At 49.8% G+C, this 22,090-nt stretch overlaps 1 protein-coding gene across 4 annotated transcripts in view; it reads right to left on the reverse strand.

Moving 5' to 3' along the window:
* The window catches only part of LOC119965893, a 119,797-nt gene that overhangs the window by 72,552 nt on the left and 25,155 nt on the right, over positions 1–22,090 (reverse strand). For all 4 annotated transcript variants that reach the window (XM_038796863.1, XM_038796862.1, XM_038796864.1 and 1 more), the window contains 2 exons: positions 17,980–18,046; positions 13,241–13,379 (listed from right to left, as the gene is read on the reverse strand). In XM_038796863.1, the coding sequence (XP_038652791.1) occupies positions 13,241–13,379; positions 17,980–18,046 (206 nt within the window). The remainder of the gene's footprint in view (positions 1–13,240; positions 13,380–17,979; positions 18,047–22,090) is intronic.

A 22,090-nucleotide genomic window follows, 5' to 3' on the forward strand; every position in this document is an offset into this window, starting at 1 on the left:
TCCGAGTCTGACCCCAAACTGACTCATTTTGAGTCCAGTGTCTCGGCCTGCACAAAGGCCCACGCCTCCTCCGGGGACTCAAAATAATGGTGACAGTCCTTGTAGGTGGCCCACAGACGTGCCGGCCGCAACATGCCAAACTTCACACTCCGTCTGTGGAGCACCGCCTTCGTCCGGTTGAACCCGGCCCTCTGCTTAGCCACCTCCGCACTCCAGTCCTGGAAGATCCGCACCTCCGTGTTCTCCCACTTGCTGCTCTGCTCCCTCTCGGCCCACCAGAGCACGCACTCCCAGTCAACGAACCGGTGAAACCGCACCAACACTGCCCGCGGCGGCTCATTCGGCTTGGGCCTGCCAGCCAGTATTCTGTGGGCCCCCTCCAACTCCAGGGGCCCCTGGAAGGACCCAGCTCCCATCAACGAGTTCAGCATAACGACCACATAGGCCGCCAGGTCCGACCCCTCCAGCCCTTCCGTGAGGCCCAGGATCCGTAAATTTTTCCACCTCGACCGGTTGCCCAGCTCCTCGAACCGCTCCTGCCACTTTTTATGGAGCGCCTCGTGCATCTCCACCTTCCCCGCGACGGCCGCGGCCTCATCCTCCCTTTCGGAGGCCTGCTGCTGCTGCAGCTCCCGGATTGCGGCCCCCTGGGCTGTCTGTGTCTCCAGCAGCTCTCTGGTGGTAGCCTTCAGCGACTCCAGCAGCTCCACCTTAAGCTCCTGGAAGCAGCGCAGAAGAGTTGCCTGCTGCTCCTGCGCCCACTGCCTCAGCTCCTCGAGGGCTCCGCCGGCCATTTTGTTTCCCTTCCCCCGCTTTTCCAGGGGCGTGCCACCGCTTTTGTGCTCACCCCACTCCTGGTCCGGACCATAGAACCCTGGGGATCTACTGCAGACCCCTTCCCACGTCGGGAATCGTCGAAAAAGCTCCGTTGAGGGCCCTGAAAAGAGCCCCAAAGTCCGTTTTTAGCGGGAGCTGCCGAACGTGCGGCTTAGCTCCGCATAGCCACAACCGGAAGCCCAGGTAAGTCTTAAAGGTCGCTAACGTATCTGCCTCAATCACCTCACCTGACAGTGCATTCCAGGCCACCACCACCCTCTGTGTAAAAAACGTCTCCCGCACATCTCCACTGAACCTACTCCCCTCACCTTGAACTTGTGCCCCCTTGTAATTGTCATTTCCGCCCTGGGAAAGAGTCGCCAACTATTCACCCTATCTGTACCCCGAATAATTTTGTAAACATCTATCAGGTCGCCGCTCAGCCTCCGTCTCTCCAGGGAGAACAATCCATGTTTACTCAATCTCTCCTCATAGCTAATGCCTTCCATACTAGGCAACATTCTGGTAAACCTTTTCTGTACTCTCTTCAAAGCCTCCACGTCCTTCTGGTAGTGCAGTGACCAGAATTGGACACCGTATTCCAAATGTGGCCTAACCAACGTTCTATATAACTGTAACATAATTTTTGAGCTTTTATACTCGATATCCCGTCCTATAAAGGTAAGCATGCCATATGCTTTCTTTACCACCATTTCCACCTGTACTGCCACTTTTACTGATCTGTGGTCCTGCATATCATAGTATCATAGAAGTTAGTGCAGAAGGAGGCAACTTGGCCCATCAAATCTGCACCGACTCTTGGAAAGAGCACCCGACTTTTAAAAAAATATTTTTTATTCTTTTCATATTTTCTCCCAAATTTACACCCAACAATAAACAATAATCCGTAACGAATGTAATGTCAATCCCCATATCAATAACAACGATCCCATCCTCCCACCAAACCCCAGACATTAGCCCGTATGTTAACATAAACAAATGACAGAAAGGAATCAGGAATCACCCATAGACACCATTAACACAGAGTCTCTCTCCCCCCCAACCCCTCCCAGCCCCCAACCCCCCTAATGTTCAATGTGATCCAATTCTCGAAAGTGCATAATGAATAATGCCCATGAATTGTAGAACCCCTCCATCCTTCCCCTCAGTTCAAATTTGCCCTTTTCAAGCGTCAAGAATTCCAGCAGGTCCCCCCGCCACGCCAGGGCACAGGGTGTAGAGGTTGATCTCCACCCTAACAGGATCCACCTTCGGGTGATCAACGAGGCGAAGGCTACAACATCTGCCTCCGTGCCCGTTGCCAAGCCCGGCTGATCTGACACCCCGAATATGGCCTCCCGAGGGCTCAGGTCCAGTTTTACGTGCACCACTTCAGAGATTACCCTACACACCTCCTTCTAGTAATCCTCCAGCTTTGGACAGGACCAAAACATATGAACGTGGTTTGCGGGATCCCCCCCGCAACATTCACACACATCTTCTACCCCCTCAAACAGCTGGCTCATCCTCGTCCTTGTAAGGTGCGCTCTATACACCACCTTCAGCTGTATCAGCCCCAACCTCGCACACGAGCACCTCCGACAGAACCCCTCCTCCATACCCTCTCCCAACTCTTCCTCCCACTTTGCCTTGATCCCTTCTAGCGGCGCCTTCTCCTTCTCCAAAATAGCCCCGTAAACCGCCGATACTACCCACTTCTCCAGTCCCCCTGTTGTCAGCACCTCCTCCAGCAACGTGGAAGCTGGCTCTACTGGGAAGCTCTGATTCTCCTTTCTGGCAAAGTCTCGAACCTGCATGTATCTAAATATTTCCCCCTGCTCCAGCCCATACTTCGCTCCCAGCTCCCTCAATCCCGCAAAACGATCCCCAAGAATTGGGGATTTTTTTGTGTCCTAATTCCTTCTCCTCCCATCTCCGAAAATTTCCATCCCCCTTCCCTGGCTCAAATCTATGGTTCCCCGAATCGGCATTATCCTTGAGCCTGCCCCCAACCCGAAGTGCTGGCAAAACTGCCTCCAAATTCTCAACAAAGCTATTACTACCGGACTCCCTGAGTATTTCCCCGGGGCCGTCGGGAGCGGCGCTGTCGCTAGCACCTTCAATCCCGACCCCCTACACAAACTCTCCCCCATTTTGACCCATTGGGTGTCAACCCCTCTGACCCAGCCCCGCACCTTCTCCACATTCATTGTCCAGTAATAATACATCAGGTTCGGAAGACCCAAACCCCCTGCCTGCCTTCCTCTCTGTAGCAGCACCTTTTTAATTCTGGCCACCTTTCCTCCCCATATGAACGAGATAATCATTCCTTCAATCACTCTAAAACATGCCTTTGGCAGGAAAATCGACAGGCATTGAAAAATAAACAGGAATCGCGGCAACACGTTCATTTTAACCACCTGTACCCGACCTACCAGTGACAGAGGGAGACCATCCCACCTTGCCAGATCAGCTTTCACCCTCCCCACCAAACTAGAAATGTTGTACCTACAGAGCCCCCCCCCCCCCCCCCAATCTCGAGGAACCTGCACCCCCAGGTATCAAAAGTGAGTCCCTGTCTTACGGAATGGCAGCCCCCCTACCCCTGCCCGAGACACCACAAAATATTCACTCTTATCCAGATTTAATTTGTACCCCGAGAAAGGCCCAAACACCCGAAGCAGCTCCAGTATTCCCCCTATTGACACACTTGGTTCCGACACGTATAATAACCAGTCATCGGCATATAAGGACACCCTATGATCTATCTTCCCACCCCCACCCCGCACGATCCCTTTCCATACCCCCGAACTTGGTCAATGGCACAATCGCGAGTGCAAACAGCAGGGGGGGCATAGGACATCCTGCCTAGTCCCACGGTGGAGAGCAAAGTATTCTGAGCTGATGTTATTTGTGTGGACACTGGCCCTCGGCTTCTTATATAATAGCTTTACCCAATCCACAAATCTGGGTCCAATTCCAAACCGCTGTAGAACTGCCATCAAGTACCCCCATGCTACCCGGTCAAACGCTTTCTCGGCGTTCAATGCCACAACAACCTGTTTCCTTCCCCTCCGCCGGTACCATAACCACGTTCAAAACCCTCCTAATGTTCGAAAAGAGCTGCCTCGCTCTCAAAAACCCCGTCTGATCTTCACCTATGACCATCGAGAGGCACTCCTCTAGCCTACCCGCCAGTACCTTCACCAATATCTTTGCGTCCACATTTAAAAGTGATATGAGCCTATACAGCCCACACTCCGTCGGATCGTTATCTTTCTTAAGTAACAGGGAAATTGATGCCTGCCCCAAAGTTTGTGGTCACACCCCCGTCTCCAACACCTCCTCAAACATCCCCAACATCAGTGGTACCAGCTTATTTTTGAATTTTTTATAATATTCCACCGGAAATCCATCCGGCCCTGCCACCTTTCCCGACTGCATCCTCCTAATCTCATCTTTTATCTTCTGCTCCACTATCGCCACCTCTAATGTCGCCCTGTCCCCCTCCCCAAACCTCAGGTACTCCAGCCCATCTAGAAATTCCTGCATCTCCCGGCCTCCCCCAGGTGGCTCTGACCTGTACAACCTCTCACAGAATTCCTTAAAGACCTTGTTAACCTGAACTGGAGCTACCACCAACTTCCCTGCCCTGTCCCGCACCTGGACAATTTCCCTTGTCGCAGCCTCTCTACCAAGCTGACCCGCAAACATACGGCCCACCTTCTCTCCATGCTCATAAACCGCCCCCCTTGATCGCCTCAATTGGCGTACCGCCTTCCTGATAGATAGTCGGTCAAAGCTCGCCTGGAGATCCTTCCTCTTTTTCAACTGCACTGGGTCCCTATCTTCTGCATATCTCCTGTCTACCTCCAGCATCTCATCTATTACCCTCCAACCTCTCCTCTTTGTCTAGCCTAGCCTATGTTGCTCGTTCTGGGTGAGTGTGCTTTACACTCAATTGGCTCCGTTTTATTCCTTAGCTCGAGTCGCCAGGTATCTTTATGATACCGCCACGAGGTTCAAATTCAAATCAATGACTCAATACACCAGTTAGTAAGTTCAAACAAGACACGTTTATTATTACAGTTATTTACTACTCATGCATATAATACTAAGACTAGACTATTCCTACCACTACTAGGCCAATACTTATCTGGAATAAGGGAACTGCCGGAGCAGGGAACAATGGCCTCTTGCTCTGCGCTGGATCTGCAGGCTTCCAGTTGGTGTGGACTAAAGGGGTCAGGAGTGTCTATTCTCGTAGCTTGCGTTGTATGACACTTACTTGTCGGTGTAGCAATTGGCCAGGCCTCTCCTTCTCCAGTTCAAGTTCTTAGAGAGCTGCTGCAAAGGTGTTTTGCTGGGAGGGCCGGCTAAGAGAGAGAGCTGGACTTGGGATCTGTCCTTTATAGGTCACAGGGGCTTCGCGCCCATCTGGGCGGACCCTGTACCTACTTGCAATCGATTGGACCTCATACCAATCGATTGGTTTGAATTCCCCAATACTGGGGCTGTTTCCCGATCGCTGGGCGGTTCTTGGGGCTGTTTGTATCTTATTGTCCGGGACTCCTGTTGGCGCCAAAGAGTCTAGCTTGACCTTTGTTATTCTTAATTGTGTCTATTGTGCCTGGGAATCACCGGGAATCGCTGGTTTAGCTCACCAGGCTAAATCACTGGCTTTTAAAGCAGACCAAGCAGGCCAGCAGCACGGTTCGATTCCCGTACCAGCCTCCCCGGACAGGCTCCAATATCCGCAGCCCTTCTCTCACCTCACCTCCGTTCACAAGCCGACTTTAATTAGCTAGCGTGGGTAGTCCCCCTCCCACCCAAAAACGTAATGTCCCCTCCCACCCAGTCCCAGAAGAAAAAGAAAAACAATCTAACCCATGCAATTCAATGAAATAACCGTTGCAACAACAAAAAAGGAGCAAAAATGTCAATCAAACCAAACACTCACCCTCAGCTTTGCGGGTATACCATACCAAATTGCAGTCCCTTGTTATACAGTGCCGCCTTCACTCGGCTGAACGCCACTCATCTCTTTGCCAACTCCACCATCGAGTCCTGGGAAATCCGAACTCTAGCACCATCCCAATGCACCTCCTGTTTCTGCTACGACCAGTTTAACACCTTCTCCTTCATGTGGTATTTATGGAAGAAGATAATTACTGCTCTTGGTGGCTCATTGACTTTGGATTTCGGCCTTAACGATGAGCTTGCTCCAGTTCATAATGGGAGGGTTCTTCACCCTCCACCATCAACTCCACCAGCCTCTTAGCAAAGTACTCTGTTGGCCTTGAACCCTCTGCCCGTTCAGGTAAGCCTACAATTCTCAGATTTTGCCGCCTCATGCCGTTCTCCAAGTCCTCGAGCTTTGCTCGGAGTCCTCCGTTGACCTCCACCACCCTCTGTAGTTCGTCTCCCATCGAGGTGAGCTGGTCGCTGTGCTGCGATGTGGCCTCCTCCACTTCCTTCATCTTTTCACCCTGTTCTCTCACCTCGGCCGATGTCTTCGCCACATTCACCCTCACCGGGACAATTGCCTCCTCCACCAATGATCTCAGTGCCACCGCCATCGCCTTCCTCAACGCCTCCATGTGCCTCGCAAACTGCTTCTCCAGCCCACAGCCATCACCTTGGTCATCTTTTCCACTGTAAGTAGCACGACCCCACCACGCGGTCCGGCCTCTGCCATCTTGTCAACGCTTTTACTGGTCCTCTCCTTTGATGGCAAACTCGCGTTTCCTCCCTTCTTCACGGCTGTTTTTGGCATCCCTTAACCACTTAGTATTTTTTTCTTCTTTCTTAAATCTCGAGATAAATAAATAATAACATTTTTAAAAATAAATAAATAAATAAAAAGAATTATTATAAATATAATTTTTTTTTTTAGTTTTTTATTAAAATAAACAAAAATTCAAAATCAAAGTGCAAAACATCTCTTCTCCTGGGACTGGACTTCAAACATCCCAAACATTCAATTTCAGCGGGGGCCACCCGGTGTGCGCTGCTCCCCCTCCACATCTGTGCTGGATTCAGGCCTCGCCTCAGGCCACGCTCCTCCCCCACCGCTTGCTTCAGGCTCGATGCCCCTTCTCCTCCGGTCATGGGGGTCCCCATCGGCTCCAAACCGGCCCGACCCAGCGCCCGTCCCTCAGGCCCCAACGACCAAAGAAATCGCGACCGGCGAAACCACGGGGAAACCCCCGGAAAACACCAAAATGCCGCGGACCGGTGGGAGCCTCTCTCCAGCGCGACCGCTGCGCTCGCGCGCACCACCGGAAGCCCCCAGAAAGCACCCAACTTAAGCCCACACCTCCACCCTATCCCCGTAACCCAGCAACCCCATCTAACCTAAGGGCAATTTATCATGGCCAATCCACCTAACCTGCACATCTTTGGACTGTGGGAGGAAACCGGAGCACCCGGAGGAAACCCACACAGACACAGGGAGAGCGTGCAGACTCCGCACAGACGGTGACCCAAGCGGGAATTGAACCTGGGTCCCTGGTGCTGTGAAGCCATAGTGCTAACCACTATGCTACCATGCTGCCCAAGATCTCTCTGTGTTATGATGCTCCCTGATGGTGCTGCAATTTATTTTATAGCTCCCACCTGAATTGGATCTACCAAAATGCATCACCTCGCATTTGTCGGGGTTAAATTCCATCTGCCATTTCTCTGCCCAATGTTGCAGCCTGTCTATATCCTGTTGTATTCTCTGACAATCTTCATCACTATCCTCAACTCCTGCAATCTTAGTTTCATCCGAAAACTTGCTAATCAAACCCACTAAGTTTTCTTCCAAGTCATTTATATATATTACAAAGAGCAGAGGTCCCAGTACTGAACCCTACAGAACACCACTGATTACAGACCTCCATTCGGAAAAAGCCCTTCCACTGGATTGGATTGGATTTGTTTATTGTCACGTGCACCGAGGTACAGTGAAAAGTATTTTTCTGCAACCAGCTCAACACATCATTCAGTACATGGGAAGAAAAGAGAATTAAACAAAATTCAAGAAAATACTTAAAAGGGCAACATAAGATATACAATGTAACTGCATAAGCATTGGCATCGGATGAAGCATACAGGGTGTAGTGTTAATGAGGTCAGTCAATTAGAGGGTCATTTAGGAGTCTTGTGAAAGTGGGGAAGAAGCTGTTTTTGAGACTGTTTCTGCGTGTTCTCAGACTTCTGTATCTCCTGCCCGATGGAAGAAGTTGGAAAAGTGAGTAAGCCGGGTGGGAGGGATCCTTGATTATGCTGCCCACTTTCCCCAGGCAGCGGGAGGTGTAGATGGAGTCCATGGATGGGGGGCAGGTTTGTGTGATGGACTGGGGGGTATTCACGACTCTCTGAAGTTCCTTGCGGTCCTGGACCAAGCAGTTGCCATACCAGGTTGTGATGCAGCCCGATAGGATGCTTTCTATGGTGCATCTGTAAAAGTTGGTACGGGTTAATGTGGACATGCCGAATTTCCTTAGTTTCCTGAGGAAGTATAGGCGCTGTTGTGCTTTCTTGGTGATAGAGTCAACGTGAGTGGACCAGGACAGATTTTTGGTGATGTGCACCCCTAGGAATTTGAAACTGCTAACCATCTCCACCTCGGCCCCGTTGATGCTGACAGGGGTGTGTACAGTACTTTGCTTCCTGAAGTCAATGACCAGCTCTTTAGTTTTGCTGGCAGTGAGAGAGAGATTGTTGTCGTTACACCACTCCACCAGGTTCTCTATCTCCCTCCTGTATTCTGACTCGTCGTTATTCGAGATCTGGCCCACTATGGTCATATCGTCAGCAAACATGTAGATGGAGTTGGAACCAAGTTTTGCCACGCGGTCGTGTGTGTACAGGGAGTAGAGTAGGGGGCTAAGTTTGTAGCCTTGCGGGGCACCGGTATTGAGGACTATTGTGGAGGAGGTGTTGTTGTTCATTCTTACTGATTGTTGTCTGTTTGTCAGAAAATCGAGGATCCAGTTGCAGAGTGGAGAGCCAAGTCCTACGTTTTGGAACTTTGATATGAAGTTGGCTGGGATTATGGTGTTGAAGGCGGAGCTGTAGTCAATAAATAGGAGTCTGATGTAGGAGTCCTTGTTTTCGAGATACTCTAGGGATGTGTGTAGGACCAGGGAAATGGCGTCTGATGAGGACCGGTTGCAACGGTATGCGAATTGAAGTGGGTCAAGGCGTTCCGGGAGTATGGTGGTGATGCGCTTCATGATCAGCCTCTCGAAGCACTTCATTACAACTGACGTCAGGGCCACCGGGCGGTAGTCATTGAGGCACGTTGCCTGGTCCTTCTTTCGTACCAGTATGATGGTGGTCTTCTTGAAGCATGTGGGGACCTCGGAGTGGAGTAGGGACAGGTTAAAGATGTCTGTGAATACCTCTGCCAGCTGGTCTGCGCAGGCTCTGAGTGCACGACCAGGGATCCCGTCCGGGCCCGTCGCCTTCTGTGGGTTCACTTTCAGGAAGGCCAATCTGACTTCGGAAGCTGCTACCCTCTGTCTTCTCTGGCTAAGCCAGTTCTGATTCCTTTCAGCTCGTTCACCCTTGACCCCATGTGATTTAATCTTTTGCATCAGCCTGCCATGAGGGACCTTATCAAATGCTGTACTAAAGTTCTTGTAGACAACATCCACAGCCCTTCCCTCGTCAATCATTTTTGTCATCTCAAAAAATTAAATTAAATTAGTGAGGCATGACGAAAGAGAAATTGCTGGAAAATCTCAGCAGGTCTGGCAGCATCTGTAGGGAGAGAAAAGAGCTAACGTTTCGAGTCCGATGACTCTTTGTCAAAGACAGAGAAAGTGAGAAATATTTATACTGTGGAGTGAGAATGAAAGATGAGTCATAGCCACAGAAACCCAGGGAAACTGGGTTCTAATGGCCACAGAAACCAAGGGGAAAGAGTGCTAATAGCAGTCCCCTGAGAGGACAAAAGATGTGAAAGGTCAAACAGCAGAGAAAGTAACATCAGAGGATGAACTGCAGATATGGGGGGAGGGGAAGGGGGAAGCAAAGAGGAGAAATGTGAAGGAAAGGTGGATAAGATTGGGGAGAGGGGGGAATTAAATATATATTAAGAAAGAAAAAATGGTAAATGACAGTTAAAATGAAATGAAAACAAATGGGTCGAGGTGGGGTAGAGCTGATCATCTGAAGTTGTTGAATTCGATTTTCAGGCCGGAAGGCTGTAGCGTGCCTAACCCGAAGATGAGATGTTGTTCCTCCAGCTTCACTGGAACATTGCAGCAGGCCAGGAACAGACATGTGAGCATGGGAGCAGGGTCTTTTGTTAAAATGGCAAGCAACAGGAAGGTCAGGGTCCTGAATGCGCACAGACCGAAGATGCTCAGCAAAGCAATCACCCAGTCTGCGTTTGGCCTCTCCGATATAGAGGAGACCACATTGGGAGCTGCGAATGCAGTAGACCAAATTGGAAGAGGTGCAAGTGAAACGCTGCTTAACCTGGAATGAGTGTTTTGACCTGGTTGAGGAAGAAGGAACACATTTACGAAGCACCATTTTGGAAAGTGGCATCATCGGAACAAATGCGACGGAGGCGAAGGTGTTGAGAGAAAGGGATGGAGTCCTTACAGGGTGTAGTGAGGCATGATCTTTCTCGTACAAAACTATGCTGTCTGTCGCTAATAAGACCATTCACTTCCAAATGTGTATAGATCCTCTCTGAGAATCTTTTCCAGCAATTTTGCTATCACTAACGTCAAGCTCACTGGCCTATAATTACCCAGATTATCCTTGCAGCCCTTCTTAAATAATGGTACAATATTGGCTATTCTCCAATCCTCTGGGATCTCACCTGTGGCCAATGAGTAAACAAAGATTTCTGTCAGAGGTCCAGCGATGTCATCTCTTGTCTCCCTCAGCAATCTGGGATAGATGCCATCTGACCCTGGGGACTTGTCTACCTTAATGCTTGTTAACACATCTAACTCTTCCTCCCTCGTAATAACGAGCTGTTCTAAAGTGTTTACACATCTCTCTGAGACACCACCAATCAACGTGTCCCTCTCCTTTGTGAATACTTTGTGGGCTCTGGCCTACTCAGCCCTAAAATGAAAAATGGGATATTGTGATATGATTTCTAAATAGAAAGTCGAGCGCCTGATTCAGATAGATGCCTTTAGTCACAACCGCAATAAAAATGGAACCAATGGCATCATTAGTGTTAACAGCACAGTGAGGTTTTAATTTACTTTAACTAAATTCAAAATGTTTAAATAAAACTGCCAGAATGTTTCTACTTTTGAGTTCAGCAAATATATATGTGGGGAACAGCTGACGGGGTGAAGTGTTTGCTTTATATTCATTTTCATGCAATAATAATTAGAAAAAATAACACTTTTGCATTTGGGCTAAAGTTACGCAATTTAACGATATACTTACATCATCTGTGTCAGCATAAAAAAAGAGAAGTTTTATTTGTTGTCAGAAAGTTGTACTTTACAGAGTTTTGAAATATTCATATTTATCGCTCAACTTTCTGGGTGATTGGGAATTCAAATTTTGAAACCAATGGAGCTCGCTTCCAAATAAAGTTGCTTTTAATTGGGCAGAGTGGTGGCAGAGAGTATTAGAGTTCTATCACATTATATTAATGAAAGACCTGTGACCTGACACTGCGGTGTTGTCAATTGCAGTCTCAATGTAGTGACTGGGGTTGATCAGAGTCAATGGGCGGAATTCTCCGCTCCCGCGCAGCATCGGGAAGGCTGTCGTGAACTCGGCTGAGTTTCACGACGGCCTCGGAGGCCGCTCCTCGCACCCTATTCACGCCCCCCCCCCCCCCCCCCCACCCCCGCCAGGGGGCTAGGAGCGGTGCTCCGTATATCTCGGCCGCTGGGCCTTGACGCTTGCGCGACGGCGGCGCTTAAGTGACGTCAGCCGCGCATGCGCAGGTTGGCCGGTTCCAACCCACGCATGCGCGGTTGCCGTCTTCCCCTCCGCTGCCCCGCAAGACGTGGCGGCTTGATCTTGCGGGGCGGCGGAGGGGAAGAGTGCGTCTCTTGGAGACGCCGGCCCGACGATCGGTGGGCACCGATCGCGGGCCAGTCCCCTTCCGAGCACGGCCGTGGTGCTCACTCCCCTCTCCAGCTCCCACAAGCCTCAAACGAAACTTTGGCGCCATGTTCACGACGGCAGCGACCAGGTGTGGTTGCCGCCGTCGTGAACCGGTCGGGAACGTCAGGCAACTCGGCCCATCCGGGTCGGAGAATCGCCGGTCGCCGTGAAAAACGGCGAGCAGCGATTCATCCGAGCGGGGGGTGGGAGAATCGCGGGGGGTGCCAGGGCGGCGTGTCCTGAGTCGCCCGGCCCTCCTGCGATTCTCCCACCCAGCGTGGGGAGCGGAGAATCCCGCCCAATATACCAGTAATTGCACCCATTGCAATTGCATTGTTCAAGACAGATGATGAGCATTAGCTCAACTATAAATTGGACACAGGCCAAGATTCACAGAATCTCTACAGTGCAGAAGGAGGCCATTTGGCCCATAGAGTCTGCACTGACCTTCCAAAAGAGCACCCCATCACGGCCCACTCCCCTGCTCTATTCCTGTAATCCCACCCAACCTATATATTCCTGGACACTAATTTTATCATGGCTAATCCACCTAATCTGCACATTTTTGGACTGGGGGAGGAAACCCACACAGACATGGGCAGAAAGTGCAAACTCTGTACAGTCACCCAAGTCCAGAATTGAACCTGGGTTTCTGGTGCCGTGAGGCAGCAGTGCTAACCGTGTGCTATTTTCACTGGTCTAGTTATCCAGTGACTCAGCATATTGCTCTAGGGAACTGGGTTCAAATCACACCATGGGAGAAGGTGGAATTTTAATTCAATAAAGAAAACGCATCAAGGCCTTCCATGCTTGGTGGGGCCGGTTTGTTTTATCGATCCCTTAAACCATCAAGCCAAAATGTGATTCATGTCCTTTTCCTTTTGTTTGGTACATCGTCTCTTTAAGGGACTGCTCTTTTATTTTGTCCCTTAGTCTGTTCATTTTTTTAACACTCAAAATAGTATAAATGGACACAGCTGGAACAGTTGGGTATGGGGAACATAAAGAGGATGTTAATCTGCTGGATTTTTCTGGGAATAAACTTGCTGAAGATAAAAGGCTTCAGATTATTCCTTAACCATATACTATTATTGGATTTAACATTCAGTGTTTCCCAGCGAACACTGAAAATCAAGGTGAGTCCTTGCACATTTCTCCCCGTGTAACAGTTGTGTTGGTGGAAACAATCTTGTTGGTGTGTGACCTAGAGGAGGATTGTAATACGAGCGAAGGTAGAAGAGACAGAACATGCACGCAATATCTTCATACAATTCATGTAGCTTTCAATCTCAAACAACAAGCTTATGAACATAGGTAGATAAACTTTCCATACTCTAATTGTTCTTCCTGATCTAGGTCTTTGGGAATTTGTTGCGTTAAGAGACCACATTCCTTATATCGTCTGGCAGCTTTGTTTCTCAATGTGGAAAATGGAACTGGCTCATCTACTGGTTTTCGTGAATAACGGCGTGCTAGAAGATAATTGGGAAATTACTTTAATTCAGTCATAGCATCCTCATCTTCATTAGAACCTTGTGCATTCAAAGCCCATTCCAGAGATCTGAATCAATCTGAATACCTCACCTTGTTGCCGAGTGAATGTGGCACTGATGGAGGGTTGCACTGTCGCAATTGGAGGCCGGGATTCTCCGATGCCAGTGCGCGCTCTGCTACAGCTCCGCTGGTAGCGAGGATGGAGAATTTGGCGCTCCGCCAAATCTCTGATTTGCTGCAGTGGGACCGGAGAATTCCGTTGCCGTGAACGGATGGAGAATCCCGCCTGTAATCTTTGGATGAGGTGTGAAACAAAGGCACAGCCATTTTAGGTGATGTAAAGGATCCATGGGGCTATTTGAGGAAAAGCAGGTGAGCTCTCTTAGGTGTCTTGGAACAGTACTCATTCCTCAAATCAACACCACTAACAGAGAACATCCGGTAATTAAACTCATTGTCATGCGCAAGACTTTATTTTATGCAGATGGCTGCTGTTTCCCAATTTTACAATACGGACTAATGACAGACTTTTAACTACCAAAAGGGGGACAGATTCAGTGCAGGTGGGGGGGGGGGGGGGGGGGGGGGGGGGAGGAGGAGGAGGAGGGGGGGGGGGGAGGAGGAGGAGGGTTTAAGCCCTAAAAAGTAGTGTTGAATCAGGAACCCAACATGATCCCATCCACTTCTGGGTTTAACTGGGTGAGTTTGCAGGCAAGTGTGGGAGACAGCAGTGAGGCTGCCGGGTAGGTCATTTTAATGTTTAAAACCATAAATAAGTTTTGCAAGTAACTATGGATTTAATCCAGCATTCGGTTATTAAAGCAAGCGCATAGGTTTCCCATGCTGCATGGATCTCACCAGCATCAACAAGGGCAAGAACACATTGGGCAATCATTATATCTACCAATGTAGGTATACGATGGTGAGATTTTGGCACATTAGTTTGTTTTTTAACAATATATCCCCCAAACTAATAGACAGATCTCAAAAAAACCTGATACACATATCGAGCATGACCCAAGGAAGAACGGATCCGTTTCATGGCAAAGATATGGACACAAAGCAAGATTATGGAATCATTTAAAGGGGCTGTTTACGTTGGAAGATGGCGCAAATTGCTTTTTTTTAAAAAAGAATGTTGTTGATTGTTTTAGGATTGTCTCAGCAGCTATGGTGGAATTTATCATAGCTGTCCAAATGTGAGCAGAGGTTTTGGAGCAGGTTGTTGGATGTGGGTTGGTCTGAAGTCTCCTGTGAGATGGAAGCTCTTAATAAAAGTACTTCTTTTTTTCAGCTTTGTACGAACAAAAAATGAACCGGCGGGGCAAAGCCCAAAGGAAGAGTTGCTTAATTGTACTATTCGACTGAGTTCCCTCTTCATTTATTGTTCAATGAAACTGATCTGCCAAAAATGATATTACAATCCTTGGGGCCAGTCTGTGGGAAAAGGCTTGTGCTCACAAGACTTATTCTGAGATCCTGATTTCACTACTTCAAAGTGATTTCCAACTTCTCAGAAGTTGGGCACGAATCTCTGGCCGTGTCCTGAGTATCCGGGAGAGCCCTCTCATGGGCTTCCTGGGAGCCTCCACGCCTCGTGGAATTCGCCCAAGTCTCATGAAGTGTCAGAATGGGAACTCCGCCCAAAAGGCGCGGGACCAAACGCCGCTCCCAGAAGTAGGTCTTTTCCTACGTATACACCAGCCGGATACACCAGATTCCATCAATTCTCCGGCTTCCCCGTGGAGGCTGCAGCCATCAGTGCTGGTCCACAGAATGTGAACCAGGCGGAACAGCACCCGGGGGGGGAGGGGCCTTCTGAGGCAATTGGGGACCCCTGGATGCTCAGAGTCAATGTAGGGTGGCACCCTGGTCCTCCTCCTGGAATGTGGACACCTTGGCACTGCCCAGCTGGGCACCTTGGCAGTGCCAAGGTTCCCAGGCAGCACTGTCAAGCTGGCAGGAGTACTGCCTGGGTTCCAGTGAAAGCACGCCCGGGTGCCAGGGTGGCACAGCCAAGGGTCAGAGCCTGAGGGGGGCCATGCCCATGAAAGGAGTGTGGATGGGGTGTTTAGCACACTGGGCTAAATCGCTGGCTTTTAAAGCGGACCCAGGCAGGCCAGCAGCACGGTTCAATCCCCGTACCAGCCTCCCCGAACAGGCGCCGGAATGTGGCGAGTAGCAGCTTTTCACAGTAACTTCATTGAAGCCTACTCGTGCCAATAAGCGATTTTCAGTTATTTCATTTTAAAAGGTGGGGGAGCGGTCAGGTAAGCAGGGGCCTCTGGGAGGTTGGAGGGGGGGAGTGACGGATGATGATCCTGGAAGGGAGGGGGGTGCTGTAAGGGGGCTTGGGGCCTGAAGAGGGGAGACTCCCACGGACTCCATAGCGGAGTGTCCTCACTTGGGGGGTGTGTTGGGGGGGGTGACATTGCCCATGAGTGGGAGATGTATGGGACCCACAAGTTCACATAGAGATCGGGGCACCCTTTCAAAATTGCGGCCCGGTCTCCGAGTTCAGCTCCCCAGTGCTGAAACAAAGTTCTATGGCCGCAACCCTCCAGCCACGCTGCGCCGGAAAAGCAGCTTGCTGCGGTACAGCGTGGCCGTTGAGAGTCGGGAGACCCCGTTCCTGGGATCTACCCAGCTCGCAATGCCTCACAAGATTCAACGCGAACTCACGAGACGTTGCAAGATGAATCCTGCTCACAATGGATGGGATCACTTTTTGGAAAATCTGCATATTAGAGCGAGATAATAAGCCTTACTCTAATGCGCAGATTCCCGAACACGCAATTCAGCCCCTTGAGCCCGCTCCGCCATTCAATACGATCATGGCTCATCTCCTCTCGTCCTCAATTCTACCGTTCTGCACCTTCTCCATAACCCTTCAACCCATTACTAATTTAAAATCCGTAAAGGGCGCAGTGGTTAGCACTGGGACTGCGGCGCTGAGGACCCGGGTTCGAATCCCGGCTCTGGGTCACTGTCCGTGTGGAGTTTGCACATTCTCCCCTTGTCTGCGTGGATTTCACCCCCACAACCCAGAGATGTGCAGGTTAGATGGATTGGCCATGCTAAATTGCCCTTAATTGAAGAAAAAATAATTGGGTTCTCTAAATTGAAAAGAAAATCCGTCTATCTCCTCCTTAAATTTACTCAAAGTCCCGGCATTCACTGCACTCTGGGTTAGTGAATTCCACAGATTCACGACCCTTTGAGAGAAGTAATTTCTCCTCATCTCTGTTTTACATCAGCTATCCCTTATCCTAAGACTATGACTGCTCATCCCAGAATGCCCCACAAGAGGAAACATCCTCTCTACATCTATTTTGTCAATACCTCTTATCATCTTATAATACTTAATCAGATCTCCTCTCATTCTTCTAAACTCGAGAGAGTATAGGCCTAAACTGCACAATCTCTCTTCATAAGACTAAACTGTCACCTCTGGAATCAATCTGGTGAACCTCCTCTGAACTGCCTCTAATGCAACTACATCCCTTCTCAAATAAGGGATCCAAAACTGTACACAGTACTCAGAGTGTAGTTGTACAGTTGGAGCAACACATCCCTATATTTATATTCTATTCCTTTAGCTATAAAGGCCAAAATTCCACCATGATTGACCTTCTTCCTCAATTCCACTTTCCAGCCCACTCCCCATATCCCTTCATTCCTTAGGGGATCTAAAATCTATTTATCCCAGCCTTGAATGCACTCAATGGGGGATTAGATTTGATTAGATTTGTTTATTGTTATGTGTACCGAGGTACAGTGAAAAGTATTGTTCTGCGTACAGTCCAGACAGATTGTTCCATACATGAAAAAAAAACACAGGGCAAATATAAATACACAATGTGAATAAATAGACACAGGCATCGGGTGAAGCATACAGGAGTGTAGTACTACTCAGTAGAGAAGATGTGTGAAGTGATCAGATCAGTCGATAAGAGGGTCATTTAGGAGTCTGGAAACAGCGGGGATGGAGCATTTACAGGACTCTGGAGTAGGGAAGCCAAAAGGTTCCCAGCCATCAGAGTGAAGAAAACTTTTCTCATCCCAGACCTAATAATTGATCCTCTATCCTGAGCTTGTATTTCCTCCCCAACCCAGAACCCTCCCCCCATCTTGTTCTACACTCACCAGTTTACTTGCCGCCATCTTGGAACCATCAGGGGCCTTTCCAGTGGCCTCAGTGGAAGCCATAACATTGCCGACCTGTTTGGGGCCTTACAGCGATTTGATGGGCAGAATTCCCAGAACTGCCCTGGAGCTCTTCTGGACGTTCTGACTTGGTGTGGGGAGCGTTTGGGCAGAAGTCATGCCAGCTCCACATGCCTCCCCACTTCGGCCAGAGTTCAGAGTGACCCTGGAGGAATTAGGTTATTTCCTACAATCAGACCTCTTGCAAGCTCTGCGACCAGGCTTTGTCCTCTGCAACCTCAGGGATTTCTGTCCTTCTGCGCTGGTCTTGCATATTCAGAGTTGATGGGTTTTTAGAGACTTTTAAATATTCACCTCTAACACTCAGTTGAATGCACCAAAATCCCCAAACACCACTCAGCCAGCACTTACATTTTTCCTGGGCCATTGTTAAGGTTCCAAATTCTTTTTGTCTTAAGGCTTCAGCATACATCTCATCCTGGAAAATAAACAGAATAGCAATATATTAGATCTACAAGTAAAATCAAAAATATTGGGTGCTTAGTTCATTTTCTCCACTTGGGCAATATCTGGTGGAATGGACCATTTATCCCTCTGGAACCCATCACATTTTCATCCCCTTATCTTGGTGAATCTACATTTCATGCTTGCTAGGATCCCAACAGCCACCCAAAACTGTTCATAGTTCTCCAAATACAGCATATCCACAGATTTGAACAAAATGATCAGTAGTTCTTTCCCCTTCAGCTAAATGCCCCTTCGGAAAAAAGAATCTATGGTAATCAATGAGGAGTCTCGAACAGGTAAATCCAAGAAGTGTATTTTCTTATTCACAGCGAGACTGTCCAGCGGTGAACAGCACACTTAGTCCCTGCCTAGTCTGTTCAGGGCCGGCTTTTATCTCGGGAAGTTAACAAATCCCACTGTTAGGCGTCCCTCCCCCTCCAAAGTCCACAAGTCCCTCTGCCGTAGAGGGTGGAGGAGGCCTCTTTTGCTGTTTTATCCGTGGCTGCACCTCCGGCTATTGAGGGGCTGGATTGGGCAGCATGTAGTGTTGGGGAACATCGCTTTTGCGCCGATCATCTGGGCGGAAGGAGGTTTCATCATCGGCGACCGTTCCTTGGCGAGACTGTTGTCCAAAACCATGGATGCTTGAGTCTCCATGTCAGATCCTGTGTCCTCCACCTCATGCATCTCTGTGTTAGGGCCTCAAGGGGGTGTTGCCCCCAGGTCCTTTGGTGCCGGGGAGGCGGGAGGAAAAGACGGCACATCCGGTGGGGTCGGTCTTAACACTGGTTTCCTGTTCCAGAGATGGTCCACATGCTTTTCACTGTCCGCTCCCATGCTTTCACCATGTGTGATGCCGGTCCAGTCCATTCCACCACAATCCCGTGCATCAACTGGGCACTGCCTCTGAAGTTTTGGACATATTCCGTGTCCCTCAGTTGGCAATCTCTGTCATGCATCCGTCTGCTTCGATGCGGTCTCTGGATATCTTGTCTCCGTTCTACTTTCCCGCTAATATCGGGGAACGTCAGGCTAAGGCGTGTTCTCAGACTCCGGACCATCAGCAGGTCCGCCGGTGCCACTCGAGTCGTGATGTGTGGCATGGAACCGTAACTAAGCAAAACATGCGCCACAGATCCCATGGCCTGTTCCTTATGCCCCTCTTGAGCATCTGTACTGCTTGTTCTGCCAGACCGTTTGAGGAAGGGTGGTATGGGGTGGTTCGGATGTGCTTCACCCCGTTTTAACTTTGTGAAGTGTGCAAATTCCTTGCAAGTAACTGGAGTACCATTGTCTATGACCAATACCTCCGGGATGACATTGGTGCTGAGTGAGAGGCATAGCTTCTCAATGATAATCTTTGAAGTGGTGGACAACATTCGATGGATGTCTAACCATTTGGAATGGGCATCCACTATCAGCAAAAACATCAAGTCTTGAAAGATCCAGCAAAGTTCACATGCAGACATACCCAAGGTTGGCCTGGCTATTCCCATGCATGGATGAGTGCGATTGGTGGGAATTTCTGATGTTCTGATACAAGGTGCATTGCTGTGCCAACCGTGCAATGTCCCCATCAAACCTGGCCACCATACGTAACTCCTGCTGAGCATTTACATCTGCGACACACCCTGATGTCCATTGTAGGTTTTGAAGTATGGCCTGTCTGCCCTGACTCAGAATCAGAACATGAGCTTCCTACAGGAGGATACAGTCCTCCATGCTGAACTCTTTCTGCTTGCCTCGAAAGCCCACAGTTCGGCAGGCAGTTTCCCTTGCCAATCCCCGTGCAAGATGACATGAAGTAACTTCACCAGGACTGGATCCTTCTGTGTCCAGTTCCGAACCTTTGCGGCAGTAACCAGCAAGGTATCCAAATCATTTAGGGCCGATACGACCTTGTCAGTCATTGGCGGTGATGGGATTGCATCGATAATGGAGTCAGCTCAAAGCAATCTGTGTGCCCGGGCGATATTCGAACACGTACTTGTACAACACAAACAGGTGGACCCAATGCTGAATCCGGTCAGTTGCTATCAGTGGGATTTCCTTGTCCCCTATAAACAACTCGAGCAATAGCTTGTGGTCCGTTATATTTGTAAAACGTCACACATAAACGTATTGGAGGAATTTCTTCATTGTGAAAACGACGGCTAGCCCTTCTTTCTCGAACTGAGCATAATTGAGCTCCGCATCGACCAAAGTCCTCGATGCATAGGCAAGCAGCCTCTCCATCACGGAGTCCATATTGTGGGATAATCCGACCTCAACCCCGCATGGGGAGGTAGCACAAGCGACCAGAAGAGGCCGTGAGGGGTTGTAGTGGGTCAACAAAACCCATGATGACAGTCGCTGCTTCACCTTGGCGAACACTTCTTTTTGCGGCACTCTCCACACCTAACCTTGCTGCTTTTTCAATATGCATGAAGTGGGGCGAGGATTGTCGCCAAATTTGGGATGAATTTCCCGTAATAACTGGTGGATGAATCCAAGGACTAGAAGTGGGTCAAGAGGAAGGGAGCAGCTGAAGCAGGAGAATCTTTGTGCATCACAGCCTAAGATGGCAGAGAGTGTAGGGCCGCCACTGCCGACCCAATGGTCAATGGACCAACTGGTGGACATCTTAAAGGGGTGTTTAGTCAGCAGAGGAGAGAGGCCCATTAGGACCTAGCCAAGACAGTAGACCTGTTGAAGTCTGGGATTGACCAAGTAGAGCAGAGGCTGGAGATGCAGGGTCAGGCCACCCGGAAAGTGGGGAAGGCGGTGGGGGAGCACGAGGAGCAGTTGGCTTCGCTGGCGGCCGAGGAGGGAGTAATGTGAGATAACCAGAGGCGGATGCAGGAGGAGGTGGAGGGTGTTGAGAACCACTCCCGGAGGCAGAACTTAAGAATTGTAGGGATGCCTGACGGCATCGAGGGAGCGGACACTGCCACGTTCATGGCTGAAATGTTGGAGAAACTAGTTGGCCGGCCCCTGGAGGTCGATCGGGTGCACAGGGCACTAATGAGGAGTTTGTTGTTTATTATTGCACTATTGTGAGAGGAGTGAGGGGGGGGGGGGGGGGGGGAGGGGAGAATCAGTAAGGGGGTAAAAGGTGGTGGCATCTTGGGCGGGGGCTACCATGCTAGCTGAGTGGGCAGGTTAATGGAAGCGCAGTAGAGGGCGATCAGGTGGGTAGTGTAGCAAGGGGGGATGGGGCTGTTGCTTTGTTTAGGGGAGGGGGGGCGCTGCTGATGACGGTATTGCTGCCGTGGTGTTATATTGGAGGGAGTGGAGACGGTAGACATCCAGGGGTGGGCCTGGAGGGTTGCGTGGCACGGGCGGGGGTCTGGCCTAAGAAGGAGTATGGTTGATTGACAGGGGAGGAGGGAGAATCCCTCCGGCCAGGCTGGTCACATGGAACGTGAGGGGGCTGAATGGGCCAGTCAAACGGTCGTGTGTTTTCGTGCATCTGAGTAGTTTGAAGGCAGATATGGCCTTTTTGCAAGAGATACATCTGAAGATTGGGGACCATACAAGGCTGAGAAAAGGGTAGGTTAGGTTTTCCATTCGGGGTTGGATATGAAGATGCGTGGAGTGGAAGTGCTGGTCAATAAGCGGGTGTTGTTTGAGGTGGGGGATATGGTAACGGATTCGGGGGGGGGGGGGGTAGTTTGTGACGGTAAGCGGGAAATTAGAGGGGATGCCAGATCCTAGTTAATGTTTACGCCCAAATTGTGGGCCCGTGGAGGTCTGGCAGGCCGAGGGAGAAGGAATTTTCCTACTTCTCGCATATGGATACGGTCTGCTCACGGATTGATTTTTACTTGTGCCGGGTACGTCATTGCTGGAGGAGGTGGTGGACTCGGGATATTCAGCGACCATGGTCTCAGACCGCCCGCCACATTGGGTGGACTTGAGTGGATCGGGGGCGGCCGCAATGGAGGTTGGATGTGGGGTTGCTGGCAGGTGAGGAGGTGTGTGAGCGGGTGAGGGCCGCCATCAGGGGGTAGGTGGAAGTAAGCGATGCAGGTGA

This window comes from Scyliorhinus canicula, chromosome 5, assembly GCF_902713615.1.
Source record: "Scyliorhinus canicula chromosome 5, sScyCan1.1, whole genome shotgun sequence".
Taxonomy (NCBI): Eukaryota; Metazoa; Chordata; class Chondrichthyes; order Carcharhiniformes; family Scyliorhinidae; genus Scyliorhinus; species Scyliorhinus canicula.